This window comes from Oncorhynchus masou, chromosome 6 (assembly GCF_036934945.1).
Source record: "Oncorhynchus masou masou isolate Uvic2021 chromosome 6, UVic_Omas_1.1, whole genome shotgun sequence".
Taxonomy (NCBI): Eukaryota; Metazoa; Chordata; class Actinopteri; order Salmoniformes; family Salmonidae; genus Oncorhynchus; species Oncorhynchus masou.
In genome coordinates, this window is record NC_088217.1 from 28,365,073 (window position 1) to 28,386,518 (window position 21,446).

At 41.8% G+C, this 21,446-nt stretch overlaps 1 protein-coding gene across 1 annotated transcript in view; it reads left to right on the top strand.

The window, feature by feature from the left end:
• LOC135541827 (carboxy-terminal domain RNA polymerase II polypeptide A small phosphatase 2-like) overlaps positions 1-16,431 on the top strand; it is a 29,424-nt gene extending 12,993 nt beyond the window's left edge. The window contains exons 2-8 of the mRNA XM_064968236.1: positions 3,612-3,763; positions 7,584-7,622; positions 8,951-9,052; positions 9,727-9,783; positions 11,950-12,042; positions 12,298-12,483; positions 12,741-16,431. Coding sequence (XP_064824308.1) covers positions 3,612-3,763; positions 7,584-7,622; positions 8,951-9,052; positions 9,727-9,783; positions 11,950-12,042; positions 12,298-12,483; positions 12,741-12,866 — 755 coding nt within the window. The 3' untranslated portion in view covers positions 12,867-16,431. The remainder of the gene's footprint in view (positions 1-3,611; positions 3,764-7,583; positions 7,623-8,950; positions 9,053-9,726; positions 9,784-11,949; positions 12,043-12,297; positions 12,484-12,740) is intronic.
• The last annotated feature ends 5,015 nt before the right edge of the window (positions 16,432-21,446 follow it).

Consider the following 21,446-nt stretch of genomic DNA (forward strand, 5'->3'; position numbering starts at 1 on the left):
GCTGATCCAACTTTTTGATGTAATGTCCTTAAAACAAGTCAAAATGAGGCTCAGTAGTGTGTGGCCTCCGCGTGCCTGTATGACCTCCCTACAACGTCTGGGCATGCTCCTGATGAGGTGGCGGATGGTCTCCTGAGGGATCTCCTCCCAGACCTGGACTAAAGCATCCGCCAACTCCTGGACAGTCTGTGGTGCAACGTGGCGTTGGTGGATGGAGCGAGACATGATGTCCCAGATGTGCTCAATTGGATTCAGGTCTGGGGAACTGGCGGGCCAGTCCATAGCATCAATGCCTTCCTCTTGCAGGAACTGCTGACACACTCCAGCCATATGAGGTCTGGCATTGTCTTGCATTCGGAGGAACCCAGGGCCAACCGCACCAGCATATGGTCTCACAAGGGGTCTGAGGATCTCATCTCGGTACCTAGTAGCAGTCAGGCTACCTCTGGCGAGCACATGGAGGGCTGTGCGGCCCCCCAAAGAAATGCCACCCCACACCATGACTGACCCACCACCAAAACGGTCATGCTGGAGGATGTTGCAGGCTGCAGAACGTTCTCCACGGCGTCTCCAGACTCTGTCACGTGCTCAGTGTGAACCTGCTTTCATCTGTGAAGAGCACAGGGCGCCAGTGGCGAATTTGCCAATCTTGGTGTTCTCTGGCAAATGCCAAACGTCCTGCACGGTGTTGGGCTATAAGCACAACCCCCACCTGTGGACGTCGGGCCCTCATACCACCCGCATGGAGTCTGTTTCTGACCGTTTGAGCAGACACATGCACATTTGTGGCCTTGCACAAAGGCGGAGGTAGCGGTCCTGCTGGGTTATTGCCCTCCTACGGCCTCCTCCACGTCTCCTGATGTGCAGGCCTGGTAGTGCCTCCATGCTCTGGACACTACGCTGACAGACACAGCAAGCCTTCTTGCCACAGCTCGTATTGATGTGCCATCCTGGATGAGCTGCACTACCTGAGCCACTTGTGTGGGTTGTAGACTCCGTCTCATGCTACCACTAGAGTGAAAGCACCGCCAGCATTCAAAAGTGACCAAAACATCAGCCAGGAAGCATAGGAACTGAGAAGTGGTCTGTGGTCCCCACCTGCAGAACCACTCCTTTATTGGGGGTGTCTTGCTAATTGCCTATAATTTCCATCTGTTGTCTATTCCATTTGCACAACAGCATGTTAAATTTATTGTCAATCAGTGTTGCTTCCTAAGTGGACAGTTTGATTTCACAGAAGTGTGATTGACTGAAATGGCTGAATTAGTAAGGGAATCATATTGTTAGCTTTCTGCCGTGTTTGAGACTTAACGCATCCAAAGGGCTTTGATCTGTACAGCTGCACTGCAGCTTGATTTCCTTGGGATTTTTCTCTGCTCTGCTCCTCCCCCATCTTCTCGGCGCTGAGCTGGCAGGGCCTTTGCCCTAAGAACTCCCAGATTCCACACAGTGTGTACACACTACTGTTCTTCCTTCAGAAAAGCATGCTTTAAAACTTTGAAAATTTCCACAATCTCTCATTTCGCTTGTAAAAGTCCAAACTCAACTAAAATGACATTCCGTAGCTCCTACAAATACATGTATTCCTTTGTTAGCTGGATTGCCTGTCTTTGAAATTTGTTTATTTTAGTTTGCACCTGTTAGCTTATTTAGCTAGCAGCCTACATAGAAATTCGGTATTATTTGTGCTAATTTTGTTAGCATTCTGGTAAGATGCCCAATGGTCTTTTTTTTGGTAACCCTTGTGTACTAAGCCGTTAATTCCATAAATCCCGACATGAGAGAAGGATGGTATGACGATATAAAAATCTGGATACTGCCTAACCCTACCGCCTGGTAGTTATTATTAATAGCAATGACGGCATTTGTCTAATAAAATACATTAACTGTCATTAAAGCTGTAATATATAACTTTTTGGGTGACCTGACCAAATTCACATAGAAATGTGAGTTATAGATGTCATTCTCATTGAAAGCAAGTCTAAGAAGCAGTAGATCAGTTCTATGTGCGCTATTTCTATGCTTCCGGTTTAGTTTTGCCACTTTTAGTTTTGTACACAAACAGCTGAAAATACAATATTTTTATTTATTGACAATACATTTCACAGCAGTTTAGATGGTACAATTATCCTCTTCACTATGCAATGCTTTTTTTGTCACCAACTGAAATAAGGCAAACTTAGAGTTTTAGCAACCAGGAAATGGCAGAGCGATTTCTACATATTACACCTTTTATATGTTTATCAGCGCATGTTGACTAGCCTCCTCTTGAGTCTTTGTGTCCCAAATGGCCCCCTATTCCCTATTTAGTGCTCTACCATTGACCAGGGCCCATAGTGCACTACATAGGCTATAGGGTGCTTTTTGGGAGTCAGTCTGTGGCTTTTTATATCTTCTCATGCCTCTGATGCCTGAGTGTGTAAATGGAGCCGACTCCCTCTTCTATCAGGCCCGGTGAACTGTGGCTATGCCGAAATAGACCCATACAGAGAGCAGGATCAGTTTCCTTTCTGCTCTGATCTATTAGCCCTGGTAAAGACCAGGCCTGATGGCTCTATTTTAGTGGAAACAGGTATCTCCTCTCGAGAGGGATACGGAAGGCACATTATGGCCAGGGTGGTTTCCTGGACACAGATTTGTCGTAGTCCTGGACTTAAAAAACATGCTAATTGGAGAATCTTAATTGAAATAACTTTTTAGTCCAGGACTAGGCTCAATCTGTGTCAGGGAAACCAGCCCTAAGGTTATACTGGTTATTAGAAAGGGTGACAAAAGGGTTGGTACCAATTAGAGGTGTCAGTTATTGTAGGCCTACGTGTTGTGGGTGGGTGTTTGTTACTGATTTGAGATTGACTGGAAGACTCACGAGTGCAAATTAATGTAGTCCTAGAGATGTCTGTTTAGGGGCAAGGGGGAGGTTGTAGGGGATTACATATTTGTCCTTTAATCCCATACAACAACACTATCTCTTATTAGTCTAGGTTTGGGATGGCCCATATGGGGTTTCTCCTTCCATGAGTTTATTCAAATCAAATTTATTTATATAGCCCTTCGTACATCAGCTGATATCTCAAAGTGCTCTACAGAAACCCAGCCTAAAACCCCAAACAGCAAGCAATACAGGTGTAGAAGCACGGTGGTTAGGAAAAACTCCCTAGAAAGGCCAAAACCTAGGAAGAAACCTAGAGAGGAACCAGGCTATGTGGGGTGGCCAGTCCTCTTCTGGCTGTGCCGGGTAGAGATTATAACAGAACATGGCCAAGATGTTCAAATGTTCATAAATGACCAGCATGGTCCAATAATAATAATAATAAGGCAGAACAGTTGAAACTGGAGCAGCAGCACGGCCAGGTGGACTGGGGACAGCAAGGAGTCATCATGTCAGGTAGTCCTGGGGCATGGTCCTAGGGCTCAGGTCCTCCGAGAGAGAGAAGGAGAGAATTAGAGAACGCACACTTAGATTCACACAGGACACCGAATTGGACAGGAGAAGTACTCCAGATATAACAAACTGACCCCATCCCCCCGACACACAAACTACTGCAGCATAAATACTTTACACATTTCTTTACACATTTCTCCATGTGTTAATTTGTTCATTCTCTCCCTAGGCCAGGTGAACCAATCTTCCCCAAAGAAGCCTCGGAGCCGGAATATCTTCAAAGCGCTTTTCTGTTGCCTCCGAGCACAGGATGCCCCTCAGCCTCCACCCCCTGCCCAGGATACTCTACTCCCTCCTGAGGACAATGGGACGATCGACAAGGTAACACAACCGCCAGTCAGCCAGCCACTCCAGTGGTTTAGAGCTGCATAGGTTGAAAGAATGCAGGTTAAGACAACGTAATAATTCCATGTGGCAGGGTTAGACCAGCACTGTTGCTGATTCTACATTAGCATTGAAACCGTGACCTGCAATGGGGAAATCAAGTAGCAAAGTGGCTGTAGATAATTCCTTTAAAATTATGAATAGAATGACAGTAAAACAGTTACGCAATGTGTTTGCTGAGTTGTTAGATGAAATTTACTATGATTGTGTTAGTTCTCCATCAAAGTGGAAAATAATATTTTTATATAGTAATATTCACTGAACAAAAATATAAATTAGGGATGCAAATGACTAACAGACCCTCATTAAGCGGTCAACAAACAGTTACATTTAATAAAACAGTTAAATGACCCGGCCGACAGAGAACACTATTAGAGATCTGTATATAATGACAAGATGCTTATGTTTCCGCCCTAACAATGGGAGTCGGCCCAAGGTGGGAAGGCAGGCGACAAGTTTAGGCACAAAATAAGCCCATAGAAACGTATTAGGCTTCTTTTGGACAGATTTTGGCAAAAGTGAAATATCTCGTTTTGCCTCTTCCTCGCTGATACTATGCATACATACATGGACCAGACATTTTTCATTAAGAGCTTAATTCTTATGGATATAATCCCATTAACGGGATCGGTTTGACAAATCTGGTGACATGGCAGAGCGTAAAATTCAAATTAAATTACTATAAATATTTAACTTTCATGAAATCACACATGCAATACATCAAATTAAAGCTACACCTGTTGTTAATCCAGGAAACGTGTCAGATTTCAAAAAGGCTTTACGGTGAAAGCAAACCATGCTATTATCTGAGGACAGCACCCCATCAAACAAACACAGACAATCATAATTCAACCCGCCAGGCGCGACACGAAACTCAGAAATAACAATATAATTCATGCTTTACCTTTGACGAGCTTCTTCTGTTGGCACTCCAATATGTCCCATAAACATCACAAATTGTCCTTTTGTTCGATTAATTCCGTCGTTATATATCCAAAATGTAAATTTATTTGGCGCGTTTGATCCAGAAAAACACTGGTTCCAACTCGCGCAACATGACTAAAAATATCTAATAAGTTACCTGTAATCTTTGTCCAAACATTTCAAACAACTTTCCTAACACAACTTTAGGTATTTTTTAACGTAAATAAATCAATAAAATTTAAGAAGGGATAAACTGCGTTCAACAGCCAATAAACACAAAGTGGAGCGAGCTTTCAGGTCACACGCCTCTAACAAACAGTACACTCCACTCGACCCTCGTTCTGAACTGCCCTACTTCTTCATTACACAAAGGAACAACATCAACCAATTTCTAAAGACTGTTGACATTAGTGGAAGCGATAGGAACTGAAAACCCATTGAAAAGAGTGACCTCAAACTGCATGTTTTTTTGTTTGTATTATCTTTTACCATATCTAATGTGTTATTCTCCTACACTAATTGCACATTTCCACAAACTTCAAAGTGTTAACTTTCAAATGGTATCATGCATATCCTTGTGTCAGGTCCTGAGCTGCAGGCAGTTACATTCGGGTATGTCATTTTAAGTAAAAATTGAAAAAAGGGGTCCGATCCCTTAACACATGGCAGAGTTTTTAATCTGTTAGCCTAAGTCTAAATTGCTCACATTTAAGTGCCCATTCACCAACATGCTAACTAAAACAGTGTCATCAATATACTGTGGATCTGTGAAGTGTGGTGGTAAACCTGCCTTTCAACTACGAGAAAACGCTTGCATTTGAATAATTAAATTGTCTTTATCGCCAACGTCTATCTTGGCCCAATTAAATCCATAATACTTTGAACTGGGATTGAGTAAATTATTGTGATGTTCATGAGCAGTCAGACATCTTCACATGGTGTGGGGACATGAGTAATTAAGCCAACTGGAACTGTAATTCAGAGAATCACAGATATTATTCTGCAGGGTAATGACGACATGGGACATGTCCCAAATGGCATCCTATTCTCAATATAGTGCACTACTTTTGACTAGAGCCATATGGGCCCTGGTCTAAACTTGTGTACTATATCAAGAATATGGTGCAATTGGGGACACAGCCATGCTTAACCAAATACTAGTGTTGTACCGTATAAATCAGGTCAGCTCTACTCTAGCCGGTTAATTACATTAATAGATCCATCATGAATCAGAGTCATATTAGGCCCCATTAGCCATCTGTCTTGTAATTACATGGTGCGTCTAGACTACTGAACAACGTGAGTGCAGATTTAAGAAGACAGCAGCATACAATCTGAGGCGACAAGAATGTAAAAGATAAAGTCAAATTTATCAGTCAGGGAGAAGTTATATAAATCTCCATCCAGCCTTTATTCTCTATTTACTCTGATTTATCTCAAATGACTTACCTCAAATCAAAACTTTTAATGGGACATGCCACTTAAGACCAATTCTGATATAAAATGACATTACTAGCCACAATCTCTTGGACAGAAGTTGGTCTACTACACTAATGCTAGGTCTTTCTATAAAGTACTCAGCCAGCCTAACTTACTTTTAGGAAGTCTGTCCAGTGTTAGCAGCTGTCTAGGTTGAAGATAAAAAGGTTAAGAGAAAGTAATAATTCCATGCGAAAGTGTTCGAAAATAAACAACTTTATTGGACTAGCGCTGGAGAAGAGAAAAATATATACACATACATACGCTGTTGCCAGAGAATTGAATGTTAATTTCTCTACCATAAGCTGCCTCCAGCGTCATTTTAGAGAATTTGGCAGTACTTCCAACCGATCTCACAACCGCAGACCAAGTGTATGGCGTCGTGTTGGCGAATGGTTTGTTGATGTCAACGTTGTGAACACAGTGCCCCATGGTAGCGTTATGGTATGGGCAGGCAAAAGCTACGGACAATGAACACAATTGCATTTATTCAATGGCAATTTGAATGCACCATGATGAGATCCTGAGGCCCATTGTTGTGCCATTCATCCGCCACCATCACCTCATGTTTCAGCATGATCATGCTGTACACAATTCCTGGAAGCTGAAAATGTCCCAGTTCTTCCATAGCCTGCATACTCACCAGACATGTCACCCATTGAGCATGTTTGGGATGCTCAGAATCAACGTGCACAACGTGTTCCAGTTCCCTACCAATATCCAGCAACTTTGCACAGCCATTGAGGAGGAGTGGGAAAACATTCCACAGGCCACAATCAACAGCCTGATCAACTCTATGCGAAGGAGATGGGTCTCGCTGCATGAGGCAAATGGTGGTCACCAGATACTGACTGGTTTTCTGATTCACACCCTTACTTTTTTTTAAGGTATCTGTGACCAACAGATTCATATCTGTATTCCCAGTCATGTGAAATCCATAGATTAGGGCCTTATTAATTTATTTCCATTGACTGAATTCCTTATGAATTGTAACTCAGTAAACTATTTTTAATTGTTGCATGTTGCATTTTAATATTTTTGTTCAGTATAGTTCATGCATATTCATCTCCACCACCACCCCATCATCATATGACAACTGTGCGTTTCTATGTTTTGTAGTAAGAAAGAGAGGAAGATAATTGTTTCAATGACATCATCTGTGATTTTAACCAATTACGTGTAGGCATTGCTTACTAATTGGTTGTTGTCATAAACACTTATCTTCCTCACTTTCTTACTACAAAATATAGAAACATGCCATTTTCACATGTTGGGGTGGTACTGGAGATGATGAATATGAAGTAGAGAAATTGTGAAATTTCCCTTTAACTGTCTTTTTCATCTCTCTGTTTAGCTTGATCTACTTCAAAACCTTCGCTACCAGTTTCATCAAGTACGTAAAGGACAATATCACTGGTTTTTGTGGGAGTAGAGACAATGGGCTTAGATTAAACTGTCACATTTGGTATGATGCAATGTATTGTAACTGATATTTCTGTGTTTTGATAAATTTTCTTCAGACATGTTACAGTTAAGCTATTGCATTTGGGGTGGAAAAGGAAGTTAATTCACTTTTACAGGACAGTGTGCTTTGTGCAATAGGATACGTGTCTGAAATTGTAATGTGTATGGGCTAACTATATACACTAGGACCAAATACATGAACATATTTAGATGACCCATTTGTTACTGTAGATAGGTCATTGGTTATTATTCTGGAACTCACATTGAACCCGTCATTCTCAAACTAAAATGTTTTCCTAGCTGGAAAAATGTGATTCCTGTATAGAATCGCACCAGAGGTTCCAAGTCAATAGATGATTGATTCCCTCTGGAATATTTCATTGAAGATGCAATATGCCGAAATCACGCTGCCATTTCCTGGTTGATAAAATTATAATAGTTTGCTTAATTTCAGTTTGTAAAAAAAGCAGTCATTGTGTAGAGAGAATCATTGTACCATCTAAACTGCTGTGAAGTATATTTTCCATAACCAATAATATTGTATTTTCAGCTGTTTGAAGCTGGTGTACAAAACCGAAAGTAAATGATGCAAAAACAAAACTTAAGGGAAGCATAGAAATAGCGCACATACTACAGATCTACCACTTCTTTGACATGCTTTCAAAGAGAATGACAGACCTTTCTATGTGCATTTGGTCAGGTCTCCCAAAAAGTTCTGTATTGCAGCTTTAAGTGTGGGGTGCGTCATCTTTCATTTAAATTGTAGGGGAAAAGTCACTCTACCCACCTCTATCCTGCCTCTACCCACCTCTATCCTGCCTCTACCCACCTCTATCCTGCCTCTACCCACCTCTATCCTGCCTCTACCCACCTCTATCCTGCCTCTACCCTCTACTCTTCTACCTTCCTCTCCTCCTCCTCTACTCCTATACTCTTCTACCTTCTAATCTTCTATCCTCCTACTCCTCCGATACTCTTCTACCTTCTAATCTTCTACCCTCATCTACTCCTAATCTTATATCCTCCTCTACTCATCCTCTACTCCTCCTATACTCTTCTACCCTCTAATCTTCTACCCTCGTCTACTCCCCTAATCTTCTATCCTCCTCTACTCATCCTCTACGCCTCTTCTATTCTTCTACCCTCATCTCCTCTTCTAACTGTCCTCCTCCACTACTCTACTCCTCCACCCTCCTCCTCTACTACTCCTTTATCACCTACTCTCTTCCTACCCTTCCCCTGTTCCACTCCTCTCAGGTTCCAGGGACAAGTCTACTGCCCGAGGTAACCCCTCAGGATGAGGGCAAGATCTGTGTGGTCATTGACCTGGATGAGACATTGGTGCACAGCTCCTTCAAGGTAATATACATACACTGTTAATAAGAAACAGGGCTATTGGAAAACACAGTTTGACCTATTATCTCACCACATAGAAGACATCTTGTTTTGGTCCAATGCAGGCCAGGGCAGTTGATTATATATAATATCATGATCCATAGCTCTTACTTTACTCATTTGCAACAGCAAGCTGTAATCGTTGGATCGGCTAGTCCTCTTTGTTTGTGTCCCGTCTGACTTCTATATCCCACTATTAGACTGTAAGTTTTAATGGACAGCTGTTAGCTGGATCAGGTAGCTCTTTACACTGGCTGTGAAACGGGAGCTGCTGATGCTGTTAAAACATTCAATCAACAAATCAATGGTCACTGGCAGACAAATCAGTGTTGTCCATGTTTCTCATAACAAGGCATGATTTGGATTGTGGGAGTGTTAGTTGAGAGGGTTGGAGGGTTAGTTGAGAGGGTTGGAGGGTTAGTTGAGAGGGTTGGAGGGTTAGTTGAGAGGGTTAGTTGAGGGGGTTGGAGGGTTAGTTTTTTCCTAATTTAAAACTTTGCTATGCTTTTAGATGCATCTCTTAATCAGAATATCTAACTTTCTTTGTTAATCTATACATTTGTCTTTTGCGTGTGTCACTGCAACTGATTATATTTTATCTGAAAACTGATAAACGGTTGTCTTCTCTAATGCTGTAGCCCATCAGTAATGCTGACTTCATTGTACCTGTGGAGATTGAAGGAACAACACACCAGGTAACTGACAATGGCATTTAGGTCAACACACGTGTGTGTATAGATGTATGTATGTATGTATATATGATTGTATGTATGTATGTATGTATGTACAGTGGGGCAAAAAAGTATTTAGTCAGCCACCAATTGTGCAAGTTCTCCCACTTAAAAAGATGAGGCCTGTCATTTTCATCATAGGTTAACTCTGGGTCTTCCTTTCGTGTGACGGTCGTGTGACGGTCCTTCATCAGCGCTTGATGGTTTTTGCGACTGCACTTTCAAAGTTCTTGAAATTTTCCGTGTTGACTGACCTTTGGTCATTTACCAAATAGCCCTATCTTCTGTATACCACCCCTACCTTGTAACAACACAACTGGCTCAAACGCATTATGAAGGATAGAAATTCCACAAATGAATAAGGCACTCCTGTTAATTGAAATGCATTCCAGGTGACTACCTCGTGAAGCTGGTTCAGAGAATGCCAAGAGAGTGCAAAGCTGTCATCAAGGCAAACGGTGGCTACTTTGAAGAATTTGTTTAACACTTTTTTGCTTACTACATGAGCCATATCTCAGACTGGCCAATAAAAAGAAAAGATTAAGATGGGCAAAATAAAACACACTGGACTGAGGAACTCTGCCTAGAAGGCCAGCATCCCGAAGTCATCTCTTCACTGTTTACGTTGAGACTGGTGTTACTATTTAATGAAGTTGCCAGTTGAGGGCTTGTGAGGTGTCTGTTTCTCAAACTAGACACTCTAATGTACTTGTCCGCTTGCTCTGTTGTGCACCGGGTCCTCCCACTCCTCTTTCTATTCTGGTTAGAGCCAGTTTGCGCTGTTCTGTGAAGGGAGTAGTACCCAGCGTTGTACGGGATCTTCAGTTTCTTGGCAATTTCTCGCATGGAATTGCCTTCATTTCCTAGAACAAGAATAGACTGACGATGTTCAGAAGAAAATTTTGACCCTGTAGTCGAACCAACAAATGCTGATGCTCCAGATTCTCAACTAGTCTAAAGAAGGCCAGTCTTATTTTTTCTTTAATCAGCACAACAGTTTTCATAATTTCAAAAGGGTTTTCTAATGATCAATTAACCTTTTAAAATGATAAACTTGGATTAGCTAACACAACATACCATTGCAACACAGGAGTGATTGTTGCTGATAATTGGCCTCTGTACGCTTATGTAGATATTACATTTAAAAAATCCCGTTTGAAAATAGTCATTTACAACATTAACAATGTCTACACAGTATTTCCAATCAATTTGATGTTATTTTAATGGACAAAAAAATAGCTTTTCTTTCAAAAACAAGGACATTGCTAAGGGACTCACTGTTGTTATTTTTATACTTTGCAGCCCATTGGAGTAGCGCTACCGCTTCTTAAATGTAGCACTTAAAAAATAATAATAATACATCAAATCAAAAGTCATGTGTAAATGGAACATTTGTTGTATAAATGTGTTTTCTTCCATGGTCAAGATGAATATAGTAGATTTTGAAGCTGTATAGTACAGTTAAGCCAAGGGTCAGCGAGGCCTCCCACTCCGACCTCCTCATCCCGGGACACTGACCACAGCTCCCTGGCCTCAGCCTGGTTCAAGTAATCCAGGATAGGCTTTTTCTCACCAGCACGGCCTATTCTCGATTACTTGTTTCAGGAGGCGGCTGACCTCTTCCAACATGGCCCTCTGGGACAACCACACATACTGGCGCGCTTTCCCTAACCCACAGACTGAATGAGAAGGAAAGAACAGGCAGACCAAACCGGGAGGCAGGCCTCATTTCTAACCCTTATTTTAACATTCATGTTCAGTTATGTTTTTTATGTTCACATTCTATTATTTTCTGAAATGTTGAACCAGGTTGTTGAGTGGATGAAAGATGGATTCACTTGTGCTCACCAGCCTCTGTCCCCCCCCCCACTGTTGCCTTTTCAATTATCCAAAACATTAGCCTTGTTAAGCCAGGTGAGTAGACTTATCACTAGCCAGTAAATAAGGTTGATCAGATTTGAAGATCAATAGATACTGTGGTCCTTAGGGACTGGAGTTGTGTGTGTGTGTGTGTGTGTAGTTGCTTCAGTCAGTTAGTACATAGACTAGTGTTCATAGATGGTCGCTGTTAGATAGCTGTACTTGATTCTCCTAGCCAGATGCTTATAGCCATGCTATGATGTGTCCCAGGTTTACGTCCTGAAGAGGCCACATGTAGACCAGTTCCTCCAGAGGATGGGAGAGCTGTTTGAGTGTGTTCTCTTCACTGCAAGTCTTGCAAAGGTAACATTGCTTTTACTGTTGATTTAGAGAATTACCTGGTGTTTATTCAATTTGCTCCCCCTGGTGGTGGTGATATATGCCTGTTAGCTGGAATTGCCACTTTTTCTATGTTCAGTCGTCTACCACCCAACATACCACTCTCCCCTTACACACTACTCTGTCTTACATCCGTACCTGGCCCTCTCTACCTTTCTGTTTCTATCTTTATGTCCTGTCCTCTTTCTCTTCTCTCTCCTTCCTCTGTCTCCCCTGCAGTATGCAGACCCAGTGACAGACCTGCTGGATCAGTGTGGTGTGTTCGGGACGCGTCTCTTTCGGGAGTCCTGTGTGTTCCACCAGGGCTGCTACGTCAAGGACCTGAGCCGCCTGGGCCGCCAGCTCAACAAGACCCTTATCCTTGACAACTCTCCCGCCTCTTACATCTTCCATCCTGAGAATGCTGTGAGTGTTGCTGCCTAGCCCAATCGTTCTCTTAGCTTTACTCCAAAGGACTTACTGGCCTGTCCCAATGTTGAATCACTGAGGTGATCTCCCTGTTTTAAGCTATTTGATGATGCCAATTTTATTTTCTGAATGTGTGTTTTGTCTAAACTGTGGAAATCAATGTTTCCCAACTGCAGAGTGGCAGGAAAGGGTCTTTCCTTCATTAATAGCCTTCTCTAAAATGTAAATGTTTGATTCTGATTGTGTTTCCTCAGGTGCCTGTGGTGTCCTGGTTTGACGACCTGGAGGACACTGAGCTGCTGAGCCTCCTACCCGTCTTTGAGGAGCTGAGTGAGGCGGACGACGTCTATGCCAAGCTGCAGCAGCTACGAGCCCCCTGACACAACACGCCCCCTCTGACAAGCCAGAGCCTCCCCCTCTCAGCCAGACCACACCCATCAACCGACGGAAAAAAACAAAACCTTACTTACATACACACACTCTGTGTGCTGTGTTAGTATCATAGACACACTCGGCGGTGTGTTTGTTTGGCCCCTGAACGGTGTGTTTGGACGGCTGTCCACCGCTCCTACTGTCCTCTTCCTCCTCAGTATGTTAGCTGGTGCTGCAAAACTGTTCTGGAAACAATCCAACAAACACAATGCGAAGTGGCTCACTCTTTTCTCATTTTAAAATCGGAACTCAAACACATACTATTAATCCAATCATTCACACTGACTGGCCAGGTCTTTGTTTCTCCAAAACAAGACTTTGATTTTATAGCACTAATTGTGACACAAAACAATGGACTCTGCACATCATCTCTCTGCTTCGACAATAATCTCTGTAGAAACACGTTGACAAAGGACTCTAAAGCATTGCAAGGAAACTGCTAAATCCAGTGATTTAATTTCAATTTCTTAGTACAACTGCCTCTATATAGGCTGTTTTTAAGGACTTTTCTCTCCTGAATGGATTGATTACTTCAGGAAATTCATTTTGAAAGTTGAACAGGTGGTCTTTCTGATCCAAGGCCGTCAGTACATAACTAGACATTACAGTACATAAGATGATATGACCTCATTTGACCAGACCTTACATGGGGAGCAAGGGATCTCCATCTTTGTGCCTTCTGTATAAGAACAAAATAATTCAATCTTTTTTGTTGTTTTTAAAGAAGGAAAAAAAGCTTTGTTCCTTGTAGAAAATGGTTGTTCTTTTTCAATCTTTACGCTTTTCTATACATTTTTAAGATGTCTTTTAAATGTTGGATATGTTGGTTAGAAGTACAGATGATGAATTTTGTAATGTCTGGGATGTTGAGGAAGAACAGCCATACATTAACAGCCTCTGTATCTTGTAGTTACATGAAATTCTCCATTCTCATTTGCTGAAGATATCCTCAGCCAATAGGGATCATTACAATCCAAGGGGTCACACCCATGGTGTAAATGCAGTGGTGTAACAAACCCTGCCTCTATGCTGATTCACCCTGAGCTGCATCAGGTACAGGATACTTGAGCTGATTCAGCTCAACTTTTAGCACACTAAAAAAAACCATTTAAATGAACAGACTGATTGAGACTTCGTGTTGCAAATTTGGAGTGATTCTATGCTGGTATTTAGTCTTCAAAGGATGCCATAGTGGATAAACCAAGGCCTTGTTTTAAAATGATTCACATTTTGTGTCAAGCCTTCTGGGTGCCATATTATTTGGTTAGCTTGGGGGACTTGTATAAGCTGCTAAGAGTGAACACAATGCACACTAGTTTAGCCCCCACCTTTAGCCCTTTCTCCATACTTTGCCAAGTCATTATTTAAAAATGTATTATATTTTTGGTGAGATGTTTCTACATTACTGAGACTTAAAAGTATGTCTGATAAATGATCTTTGCGTTATTGCCTGTTGTTCTAGAAGGTCTACGGTACTCACTGCCATATCTCAGGTGTTGTACACATTGTGGGGTGGCAGCGGTTTTGTGGTGCCATAAACTGGATGGATTTAGCAAGAGATGTTCTACTGCTCAAGTTGTAATTTAGCACACATAGACATGCCCAAGCCAGACTAGTCACTGCATCCCAAAGAGATTTGTTTTGTGGTTTTATTCACAAGATAAAGCGCCTTCTCATACTATTACACTATGAAGTGCCTAAGGTTTCTTTCTGCAATAGAAGCTTTGGAATAAAGCACGAAGGGTCTTCATCCCCATTTTTTATTTTACATTTTTATAACTGTTACCCTGTCTCTCGTATTTGGCTGAAATTGAGTATCCATAAAACTCTTTACCAAGTAATCCTACTCCGCTGTTTCATTTGGATTGAAAGAAGGGGCCGTGTGTTATGATGTTGTGGACCCCACACCCATACTGTCAGAGAAATATGTCCGTTTAGGCCTATTCCATGTCTCCCAATCTATAGTTTCTGTTATTTAGATATTTGTAAGCATTTTAATCTCTGGATGTGTCCCAAATAGCACTCTATTCCCTATATAGTAGTTCTGTATGGGATGTTAAGTTGTCTCTTCTGGTGGTGGGATGTGGTAGAGGGTGCACAGAGCATGACCTGACTGTCTTCTTGTTATGTCTGAAACACTAAAGGTAAAGTGGGGTTAGACATTCATTTTTACGAAAGCTCAACACTTTGATTTTGTGGAGGTGGGTGGGTTGGAGGGGAGGGGGAACCAAATATTCACAAATTTCAATTAAAGCGTTTTCTGCTTCACTTTCCTTTCTTCTCGTCGAAAGAACCCATCTTGTTGCTTTAAACATGCATCACTTAATTGTCAGTAATTGTAATTAGGTTAGAGGCCCACACATGATACCTGGTATATTCAGTCATAATGTCTGCTGACATGAAATGACTACATGTAATGAAATATATTGACATTGACATCAGAGGTGACGTGTCGAACCCTAATTAGTAATGTTTTGGATCACTGGGAAGGAGTAAACGTTCATCCCTGATTGCGAGTTAATGTGTAACTCCCACGAAGGGCATGCTTATGGCCCTCAACCAAAGCGACATCAGACATGTCCTGTGTTTGATTCAAATATAGTTTACTGTTTGAGAAATACAAGATTTCATGACCACTTTGTGATCACTAAGCATCCGAATGATGCTAGGATAATTATCATACTATAAATTTTATCTTACTCATACAACAGTTTTTATTTTCTCAAAGTCCTGGAAAGAAAGAATGTAAAGAACTGGAGAGAAATGTATTTGAAATAGATTGTCCTAAACAGTCCATCTGTAAAAATAAAAGGTTTTGGTGACTTATCAAGAGAATTCTTTGTAATTATTATTTTTTTTATATGAAAGCCATATGTATACAAAGTCACAATATTTTTGAAATATTAAAAGCAAAGAATGGATAGAAATGTAGCTCTAAAAAGCTTTCGGTGTTCTTTTGTTTTGGAAATGAATTATTCCAATTTAAAATATTTTGGCCATTACAAAATATGGAGATCTATTTTCAGTGTTCAGTTGGGTTACTTTCTGTACGGATTCTTAGATGCCAAACAATCGGAACAAAATGAGACATGAGTCCGAGGGTACAATCGAATGATGCAGCGTTGTTTTTATGTATATATTGATCAATCTATTGGATAGATTGTGATGGTGACCAGTCTATTATTCTTCTAATGGATGAGATTTCTGTTTGGATAAAATCATTTCTCCATTTTAGTTTTTTGTTAACTGGACTCTGTTGGATTGATTGTGGGGTTGGGTCAGGTTGTGTACAATGAACAAACTTCAAATTTTGCGTAGAAACTATGCAGTAATACATACAGTATAATGCAAAAATGATAAAACAATCTTGTGCACGTCTGGAGTTCAAAATACTGTTTTTACAGCTATTTTATCAAACAAACGTGAGACTCCTGCATTATATTTGGGCTTTTTTGTTAAACTAGCAATTCTGAAAGTTGTTTTTCAAAGATGGAATAAAAAAATTGATTAGTGCATGTGTCTACTGTAGTGCATTTGTGTCCACATCTCCAGAGAGCAGCAAATTCCTAATCACACAGATTTCCTAATCATAATTAGGAATTATTCCTAATCACACAGATTTCCTAATCATAATTAGGAATTATTCCTAATCACACAGATTTGCATTTCACAAACAATATAGTTTAATCAAAGTCAAATTCAGATTTGGCATCCCAAATAGCACTGTTTTCCCTATATAGTGCACTATGACCCGTAGTGGCAGTGGTCAGGAGTAGTGAATAGTGTTTCATTTGGGATGCAACCAAGGCATGTAGGGACATTCATTACATTATGACATCATAATATGTGATGAACTTGTGTTCATTAAGAATCAGTGGCCATGTCACATTTTCGGCAATAGCAGAGAGGGAGTGGTGACGCGAGAGGTTTTAGTCCTCCCAAACTCTGTCCACTTAAATAAGCCTACGAAGTGAGGAATTTTTGTATGGAGGTCAATGAACGTCAAATTTGGTAAACAAAAAAATATAATTGCTAATTTGTTACATGAGGCTTATTTGATTTAATATAAGTTTCGTAATGAATGGTTAGGTTGTTACAAATGCAATGATATAAGTGGACGTATGTGGCATTTCTGCAGTTGTGCCCTTTATCATGAAGTTAGAGGACTCATGATATAACCCATTTAGCATGGACTTTTCCATTTTAAAGTAGTCAACTGGGTGTGGATTCCAAAGATTTCGAAGTCAATCAGCCAATGAAAAAGATAGCACGGGTAGCGCCATTGAGGCTGTCACTGACGCTATAATGGCACAGATACAAAGATGAGTCCTCTTATCTATCTCTATGCCCTGTTGTTGAAGCACGTATATGTCCTCTCATTGGCTAGAATGGTCAGACCTGATCTCGCCTGCCTTCATCTTTGAGGACATGTATTGCTTGCTCTCTGGGGTTTTAGGCTCGGTTTCTGTTTAAGCAATTTGCAACAACTGCTGATGTATAAAGGGCTTTATAAGTAAATGCGATTGACGTATTTCCATTGTTAGAGAGCAGTCACTTGACTATCTTGTCAATATAATCTTTGGCAATAGCTAGGGCAGATGTGGGGCTTATATAATGAAAGTGGGTCATTCTGATCACATAGGATTGTCCAATCACAGAGGTCAGCATGAGGAAATGTAGCTCCTTCTCTGGGTTGTTAACTAATCCTTTTATGTTTCACTAATCTTGCATTATTTCCATTCTGCAGGGGTTTCCCTGAGAACAGATCGCTTGTAGTTGTTCCATGTTCCTCTGAATTTGTTTTCATCAAGGGTGAGGTAGTATAATAGTCACAAACTGTGACCAGATTCAACATTATGAAGCTCTGTACAAAATAAACTCAGCAAAAACAGAAACATTCCTTTTACACGACCTTGTCTTTCAAAGATTATTAGTTAAACATCCAAATAACTTCACAGATCTTCATTGTGAAGGGTTTAAACACTGTTTCTCATGCTTGTTCAATGAACCATGAACAATTAATGAACATGCACCTGTGGAACGGTCGTTAAAACACTAACAGTTTACAGACTGTAGGCAATTAAGGTCACAGTTATGAAAACTTAGGACACTAAAAGAGGCCTTTCTACTGAATCTGAAAAACACCAAAAGAAGGATGCCCAGGGTCCCTGCTCATCTGTGAGAATGTGCCTTAGGCATGCTACAAGGAGTCATGAGGACTGCAGATGTTGCCAGGGCAATAAATTGCCATTTTCGTACTGTGAGACGCCTAAGACAGCGTTACAGGGAGACAGGAATGACAGCTGATTGTCCTCGCAGTGGCAGACCTTGTGTAACAACACCTGCACAGGACCGGTACATCCGAACATCACACCTGCGGGACAGGTACAGAATTGCAACCCCAACTGCCTGAGTTACACCAGGAATGCACAATCCCTCCATCAATGCTCAGACAGTCTGCAATAGACTGAGAGAGGCTGGTCTGAGGGCTTGTAGGCCTGTTGTAAATGCAGGTCCTCACCAGACATCACCGGCAACAATGTCGCCTATGGTCACAAACCCACCGTCGCTGGACCAGTGGACCAGACAAGACTGGCAAAGAGTGCTCTTCACTGACAAGTCGTGATTTTGTCTCACCAGGGGTGATGGTTGGATTTGCGTTTATTGTCGAAGGAATGAGCGTTACACCGAGGCCTGTACTCTGGAGCAGGATCGATTTGGGGGTGGAGGTTCCGTCATGGTCTGGGGCGGTGTGTCACAGCATCATCGGACTGAGCTTGTTGTCATTGCAGGCAATCTCAACGCTGTGCGTTACAGGGAAGACATCATCATCCCTCATGTGGTGCCCTTCCTGCAGCCTCATCCTGACATGACCCTCCAGCATCACAATGCCACCAGCCATACTGCTCGTTCTGTGCGTGATTTCCTGCAAGACAGGATTATCAGTGTTCTGCCATGACCAGCGAAGAGCCCGGATCTCAATCCCATTGAGCACGTCTGGGATCTGTTGGATCGGAGGGTGAGGGCTAGGGCCATTCCCCCCAGAAATGTCCAGGAACTTGCAGGTGCCTTGGTGGAAGAGTGGGGTAACATCTCACAGCAAGAACTGGCAACTCTGGTGCAGTCCATGAGGAGGAGATGCACTGCAGTACTTAATGCAGCTGGTGGCCACACCAGATACTGACTGTTACTTTGATTTTACCCCCCCCCCCCCCCCCCCCTTTGTTCAGGGACACATTATTCCATTTCTGTTAGTCATATGTCTGTGGAACTTGTTCAGTTTATGTCTCAGTTGTTAAATATTAATACAAATATTTACACATGTTAGGTTTGCTGAAAATAAACCCAGTTGACAGTGAGAGGACGTTTCTTTTTTTGCTGAGTTTACATGTTTGTGATGGCCATAACACAAACACAAACACAACACTTCAACATAAGTAATTTGCCTGTCAAACTTCTCAGGCTGTTAAGGGCTCTCTGGTATTTGCATTATGTTTCCAACTAGGTCGAGAAATACACTTTTGAGTTCTTGAACAAACCTTCCAGACTGCCTCCCCACTGGGCACAGACGTCAGTTAAACGTCTAGTTTTGATTCACATTTGGTCGAGTTGTCAACTAATGTGAAATCAACAAAAAAATTCACCATGTCATTGGATATAGGTTAAAAGTTGGGTGAATAAAATAAGATTCAATTACCTTCTACTTTTTTCAAATCCAATCAGTTTTCCACATTTATTCAATGTCATCAAAATATATTTTCTTGTTGTTGAAATGTTGTGGAAACAACGTTTATTAAACCAGTTTTTGCCCAGTGGGTATGTATGTCTGGCATGAACCATCAGATTTCATGGAAAGCTACAGTTAACTGCCAAAATAATGGAAACACTTGAGTAAATGAGTGATACAAAGTATATTGAAAGGTGGGAATTCCACACAGGTGTGGTTCCTGAGTTAATTAGGCAATTAACATCCCATCATGCTTAGGGTCATGTTTAAAAATGCTATACAGGCCACTATGTTGGCTACCATGGCTATGCCCCCATAGGATGACAATGCCCCAACTGCAGGGCATGAGCGGTCACTGAATGGTTTGATGATCATGAAAACGATGTGAACCATATGCCATGGCCGTCTCAGTCACCAGATCTCAACCCAATTGAACACGTATGGGAGATTCTGGAGTGGTGCCTGAGAGTGTTTTCCACCACAATCAACAAGTCACCAAATTAGGGAATTTCTCATGGAAGAATGGTGCATCATCCCTCCGATAGAGTTCCAGACACCTCTAGAATCTATACCACGGTGCATTGAAGCTGTTCTGGCTCGTGGTGCCCCAACGCCCTATTAAAATACCCTGAGTGTACAAAACAGCTCTTTCCATGATATAGACTGAACAGGTGACTCCAGGTGAAAGCTGTGATCCCTTCTTTATGTCACTTGTTAAATCCACTTCAATCAGTGTAGATGAAGGGAGCCTTGTTAAGCCTTGAGACAACTGAGACATGGATTGTGTATATGTGCCATTCAGAGGGTGAATGGGCAAGACAAAAGTGTGTTGTGTGTATCAAGAATGGTCAAAGGATATCCAGCCATCTTGACATTACTGTGGGAAGCATTGGAGTCAACGTGGGCCAGCATCCCTGTGAAACGCTTTTGACACCTTGTAGAATCCATGTCCTGACGAATCGAGTCCGTTGTGATGGCAAAAGGGGGTGCAACTCAATATTAAGGTGTTCCTAATGTTTTGTGCACTCAGTGTACACTTTATTATTTTGATTTTTCCTTTATTTTGGCAGTTACCTGTACTTCTAGAGTGCAGCTAGATTTGGCTTTAAGGACATCCAGTGAGAGCATTCTAAAAATCAATAATGCAATTTGAAACATAATCAGTGTAAAGTGAGTGTCACGTAGTTCTGTGTCATCATGTGAGATCTCTCCACAGTATTGGCCTCTACTGGAGATGGCTCTCAGGATCTCTCCACAGTATTGGCCTCTACTGGAGATGGCTCTCAGGACCTCTCCACAGTATTGGCCTCTACTGGAGATGGCTCTCAGGACCTCTCCACAGTATTGGCCTCTACTGGAGATGGCTCTCAGGACCTCTCCACAGTATTGGCCTCCACTGGAGATGGCTCTGAGGACCTCTCCTACAGTATAGGCCTCTACTGGAGATGGCTCTTAGGACCTCTCCTACAGTATAGGCCAGTACTGGGGATGGCTCTCAGGACCTCTCCTACAGATAGGCCTCTAATGGAGATGGCTCTTAGGACCTCTCTTACAGTATAGGCCTCTACAAGAGATGGCTCTTAGGGCATCTCCTACAGTATAGGCCTCTACTGGAGATGGCTCTTAGGATCTCCTCTGCATTACAGGCCTCTACAGGAGATGGCTCTTAGGACCTCTCCTACAGTATAGGCCTGTCCTGGAGATGGCTCTTAGGACCTCTCCTACATTATAGGCCTCTACAGGAGATGGCTCTTAGGACCTCTCCTACAGTATAGGCCTCTACTGGGGATGGCTCTCAGGA